The following is a 5,950-nucleotide window of genomic DNA, read 5'->3' on the forward strand; positions in this document are numbered from 1 at the left end:
CCTCACCAAGATATAATCTGCTGAAAATTCTGGTATGAGGTTTTTGTGACTGAAATCTCTAGGCTTTCTCGGAGTTGGGGTGGGCCCACTTCACCCCACTTCCCAATACACATGGAAGCACTAGCAGTCACCCCCATGAGCCAACTCCAGCGCCACACTGTAAACTCCACTACTGGCTTTCCTTCAGAGACTCCTAAATAAATCTCGAAAGAGATCAAGAGCTGCAGTTAAGCTTGGACCCGCACGTTGCTGAACAGACCAGGGTATATCGGAGGGGGGTGGGTTTGCCTGTGCCCTTCCAAAGCAGAGCTCCCGGCAGCCACTTGCTTCCATAATCCAAAATAAATCGCCGTCATACCCCCAGCCTGACTCCACCATCTCAGGATGGACCTCAGCAAGATACAATCTGTTGAAAATTCTGGTATGCGGATCTTGTTACTGAAATCTCCATGCATTCTCAGGGTCGTTAATGAGCTACCTCCCCCCCACCTCTCTACTTCCAGAAGCCTCTGCAGTCACATCTACATCCCAAAGCTACCCAATTGAAAAGCTACTCCAGTCTTACTGTCCCAATGCCCTGAACCAAACCAAATGCCCTGAACAAACACCATGACCTCTTAGCACCTTCACTGCAAACCTTAATGCATAAAAGGAAAAGGGGAGAGAGAGAGAGAGAGAGAGAGAGAGAGAGAGAGAGAGAGAGCAAGAAGGAAAGTGCCTCCCATAGAGGAAGGCTGTGGGTGGTGGGGAAACGGGTGACATTGGTGGTGGGAAATGTACACTGGTGGAAGGATGGGTGCTGGATCATTATATGATTGAAACCCAATTATGAACAGCTTTGTACTGGTCTATCGCACAGATGTCCAATTCAAAAAATTTTTAAAAGCAAAGTAATGTGGAGTTCATGCCCAGTTCAACCAGCTTAATCAATGGCTGAATAGCAGTACTCTTACATTTAAAAAAAAAAAATTTCTTCTGGGTCAAACTAGAGAAAAAGCGAATTACTTGCTGAACTTATGACTGCAGTTTTTCAAGGTGGGACAGTACAGCAGGTAGAACTTTGCGTGTTGACAGACTGGGGTTTGAACCCTCACATTCCACATGGTCCACTGGGCACTGCCAGGAGTAAATCCTGAGTGCAGAGTCAGGAGTGAGCCCTGAGCATTGCTGAGTATGGCCCAAACACTGGGGGTGGGAGTGGGGTTAGAGGTGGGGAAGAAGAAAGAAAGAATGAATGAAAGAATGAATGAAAGAAAGAAGGAAAGAAAGAAGGAAAGGGAAGAAAAAAAGAAAAAGGAGATTAGGGAAGAAAAGAGAAAGGAAGGAAGGAAAGAACGAAAGAAAGACTATTCTTCCTTAAATGGGTAAAATACTCCTCTTCTGCCCCTCCCCCCCACACCTCCTGCCAAAAGCCAAACACACACTACCTTAATATCTTCTTTGGGAACTTAAACGGCTTTTTCTTTCAGGAGGAGGGTGGTGGAGCAGGTGTAGGAGGTAGGGACCCAGGATCAAACCCAAGACCTCACACATGCAAGGCACTGATGAGCTACGCATCTAGCTCAAGCTGCTTTTCTTCCCCCTAAAATCAAGTGCGATGGAGCAGTTCTGTGTCCGTCACCAATCATTTATTGAAACTGGTAACTTACACACTTTATAATAGAACAACAAAAATAATGTTCCAATATATACAGCCTTTGCATGGACTATCTGACTATACACAAGGCAGAGTGATAACACAGTCTAATCCTCAGAATAATCTGTGCACACAAAAGACACTCAATAGACAACATGTGAACATTACAGTGAAATGACAGCACAGGTCCAGTGAAAATTCAGCCTAATACAAAACGCACTCCTCTACAGCCAATGCCTGCCCCCCTTCCCCAACGCCCTGAGCCGGTTCAGTAGTAATTCACCCAGAGTCGGAAGCGGAGATTTGGTGTGTGGCTATGAGTCTCTTCAGCGAGACCACCTCTGCCGGGAAGTTTGCTATCCCCTGCTTCAAAAACAGATTCTCGGGGTCAGAAACTTTGTACCTGCTGTCTTTCATTTCCACCCCGCCCGTTTTGAAACTGTGCTGCGTTTGGCCGTGGAGTTCTTTTTGGGGCCAGTGTTCGGATTTGAGGGACCAGTCCTGAATGTTCGTCACCTGCACGGAGAAGGGTGGGAGGGAGGGGTGCACCCTGCCCGGCCCGCTGTGTTTGTCCAGCTCGAAGTGGCCCCTGGAGGTCATGTCGATGGGCGAGGAGGCCAGTTTGGGCGCCCCGTCGAAGTCGTGATCGAAGGCTTCCACTTTGATCTGCATGGCCTTGCCTTTGATCCGCAGCTTGTGGGGCAGGGCGGACGAGGGGTTGACCTCGGGCACCTTCACCATCGTGGCGTGCCCCCGCTGCAGCTCCACGGGCGAGTGGATGGGCCCCTTGGGCACCTGCTGCTCGTCCTCGCCGTCCGAGGCCTTGCCCACCACGCCCTCGTCCGTCTCTGACGTCCTGGGCGAGTTGCTGGTCGAGCGGCTGGCCGGCAGGAGCGGCGGGGAGTGCGCGTAGCCGGGGAAGGGGGTGCCCATGTAGGGCGGGTAGGCGGACGCGCGGAAGGGGCCCGGGTCGTCGCGGGGCTCGCGGGCGTAGCCCTCCAGCTCCACGGGCTCCTGCTTGATGAGCGGGAACTTGGCGGCGGGGCTGGCGCGGCCGGGGGGGCGCGCGCTCGGGCGCGGGCTCGGGCCCCTCGGCGCCGTCGGGCAGCGCGCTCTGCGGCGAGTGCTTGATGACCGAGACGCAGCCGCCGCCGCCAACGCCGCCTCCGGCCAGCGCGGGCTCGGGCTCGTCGGGCAGCGCGCCCGCGGCCGCCTTGCAGGCCGGGTAGTCCTGGAAGTAGGCGGCGGCCGCGTGGCTGAGCTTCTGCACCTCCTGCGCGTAGGCGGCCGCGCTGATGAGGCCGAACTTGAGCTTGAGCGCCAGCAGCTCGGCCTTGAGCGTGGCGTTCTCCTCGCCCAGCGCCACCAGCTTGTTCTCCAGCACCAGGTCGTTGAGGCGCCGCTTCTCGCGCGAGCGCTTGGCCGCCTCGTTGTTCTTGCGCCGCTTCTCCCAGTACATGGCATCCTTCTTGTCGTCGGGGATGAACTCGCGCTTGCGGCGGCAGGACGCGGCCGCGCGGCCCCGCGCCGCGCCCGCCTCGCCACCAGGCAGCAGCTCCTCGGGCACCGGCTCCTCCTGGGGGGGCGGCGGCGCGTCGGGTGCGGGCTGCGCGGCCCCCCTGTCGGCGCCCTCGGCCGCCTGCTCCCTCTTGATGGCCTGCATCTTCCGCAGCTGCATCCGCGGCCCCGCGCCCTGGCGCCGCGGGGACCCCTGCACCGGCTGCGTCACAGCGCGCGCCCCATCGGGCGGGCCCGCGGCAGGGGCGGCAGCGGCCTCGCCCCGCTCCTCCGGTCCGGACGCGGTCGGGGCCTCCGAGGTGACCTGCGATGGACGGAAACAAAGATGATCAGCCAGTTGGCAAAGAGCCGCCCACTCCATGCGGGGTACGAGACTGCGGAGACAGGGTGCTCTCGCCGCGCGGCGGAACGCATGTTTGGGCGGGCGGAGGGGAGGTCTGTTCTGTTTTGGTTTGGGGGCCACACCCTGGTGATGCTCAGGGGTTACTCCTGGCTCCGCATTCAGATATTACTCCCGGTTCTGCACTCAGGTATTACTCCTGGCTCTGCACTCCGACGGGGACCACAGGGAATGCTGGGGATTGGACCCAGATGGGTCGCGGTGCAAGGCAAACGCCCTACCTGTTGTACTCTCTCTCTAGCTCCTTAAGTTTGCTTTGTTTCGTTTGGAGGTCTGTTTGCTTTCTGGGCTCAGGGATCACTCCTGGCTCTGGGCTCAGGGATTACTCCTGGCTCTGTGCTCAGGGATCACTCTCGGCTCTGTGCTCTTGGGATCCTATATGCTGCCAGAGATGGAGGAACCAGGGTAAGCCCACTGGACTTCAAAACGTTGGCCACCTGGCTTGATGTCTATAATGCAGCACTGTGAAGCGCTCACTCTAGCGAGAACCACCAGCAAAGTGCCCTGCGGTCGGGCAGAGGGCACAAGGAAAAGACCCAGAGACAGAGGAAGGCTGCACAGACTAGAAACAACGGTGGGTGACGCCCACGGGGATGGAAGCTTACAGAGGAAATGGCAAGTCACATCTAGCTGGTTAGATTTTATGATGGGGGGAATTTGGGACCACACCCAGCCATATAAGGCTGACTTCTGGTTCTGTGCTCAGGGAACACTCCTGGCAGGCTAAAGGATCCTGTGGGATGCCGGGGGTTCAAAAGGGTTGGCCAGGTGCAAGCCGAGTGCCTTAATCCCTGATCCATCTCTCTGCCCCCTGGCTGGCACAGTTTTAAACCGCATTTACACAGTGGTACTTTCGGAAAAACTGAGAAAATACAGACGCTACTGCAGAACAAACAAGCCGTCTCCGTAAAGGGACTTTCCCAACATTTTCTTTAATGTCAATGCTGCCATCGTCCAGGGAATAACATGGAGCTCAACTCCTGTACCCACACACTCAGATGAAGGTCCACCAACAGCAGGGCTTTTGACTGGGGCCACTGCCTGTAGGGGCTCCTGCCCAGGCCACTAGGTCAGGCAGCTGAGGATTCTCTTCCACAAAACTGCCTTTCCTGAAGCACCTGTGCCTGGTGTGCAGAAATCAACCTTCTCAGGAGTTCCCCCTAATTGCCCAATCCGACATTCACGTAACCTTGAAGCATACAAAATGCTAGTTCCCATCTTGAAAAATCAGCTTTGACTGACTTCACTTGCACAGTGAATCGGAACTAAAGTTATCATCAAAAGAGATTTTTAAGAGTTGGAGAGATAGTACACTGGGTAAGGTGCTTGTCTTGGATGTGGCTGACCCCGAGTCACCCCACAGAGCTCGTCAGGATTGACCACTGAGTACAGAGTGATAGTAAAGGGTGCTTGCCTTGCATGTGGTCTACCAGGGTTCAATCTCTGGCATCTGATACGGTCCCCTGAATTTGCTAGGAATAACTACTGAGTACAGAGCCAGGCGTAAGCCCTGAACATCACCAGGCGTGCCCCCCGCAAACCAAACCAATACAAAAAAGGACTGTATATTCTTGAAATAAAATTATTCTAAATTAAAAACCTAATTATGTAAAATTTCTCTCCCTCTCCCCATCCCCTCAGTTTTTCGGCTTTTACCCAGGAGTGCTCAGGGCTTACTCTTGGCTCTACATTCAGGGATCACTCTTGGTAGTGCTCAGGGAACCAACCATAAGGGGTGGTAGGGGTCGAACCCAGGATGACTGCATGCAAGACAAGTACACCGCCCACAACCTATCTCTTCAGCCCTGAACATTTTTCTCCTTCCTTCCTTCCTTCCTTCCTTCCTTCCTTCCTCCCTCCCTCCCTCCCTCCCTCCCTCCCTCCCTCCATCCCTCCCTCCCTCCATCCCTCCCACCTTCCTTTCCTTCCCTGTGTTCTGGCCACTCGTGACCATGCTCAGAGCTTATTCCTGGCTCTGCACTCAGGGATCTCTCCAGGAGGGTTTGGGGACTATATGGGATTGAACCCGGGTCAAGCTACATGCAAGGCAAGTGTGCTCCCCACTGTACTATGGCTCTGGCCCCCGGAAAAAAAACTGTTTTTTAGACTGGCTTCAAATAATATCTACACAGTTAAATATAGAATCCTCAATGTGTTTCCTCTTTCTGATTAAAGTATTTATAATCTGAACGTGAGCTGATGAGATAGTAAATCCTTATCAGGTTCTCCTTTATTTGCATTTTGTTTCCGGTCCACAGCTGGCAGTGCCAGCAGTGCTGGAGTCACTGGGTGTCCTTCGTGGAAAGCAAGCGACCCCACCCTTTCCTGATTCTCCCTGGCCCCAGATCACCGACTTCTGGGGTGGCCCAGGATCTGTGCTCCCTGCCTCTACTTTT

General features: G+C 54.7%; 1 protein-coding gene across 1 annotated transcript in view; it reads right to left on the minus strand.

Annotated features, from left to right (window-relative positions):
* Positions 1-1,613: 1,613 nt before the first annotated feature.
* The window catches only part of NFIL3 (nuclear factor, interleukin 3 regulated), a 15,966-nt gene continuing 11,629 nt past the window's right edge, over positions 1,614-5,950 (minus strand). The window contains 2 exon segments of the mRNA XM_056127132.1: positions 1,614-2,693; positions 2,695-3,458. Of these exon segments, the coding sequence (XP_055983107.1) occupies positions 1,916-2,693; positions 2,695-3,314 (1,398 nt within the window). The 5' untranslated portion in view covers positions 3,315-3,458 and the 3' untranslated portion in view covers positions 1,614-1,915.

Source organism: Sorex fumeus, unplaced genomic scaffold, assembly GCF_029834395.1.
Source record: "Sorex fumeus unplaced genomic scaffold, SorFum_2.1 ptg000063l, whole genome shotgun sequence".
In the NCBI taxonomy this organism is placed as follows: Eukaryota; Metazoa; Chordata; class Mammalia; order Eulipotyphla; family Soricidae; genus Sorex; species Sorex fumeus.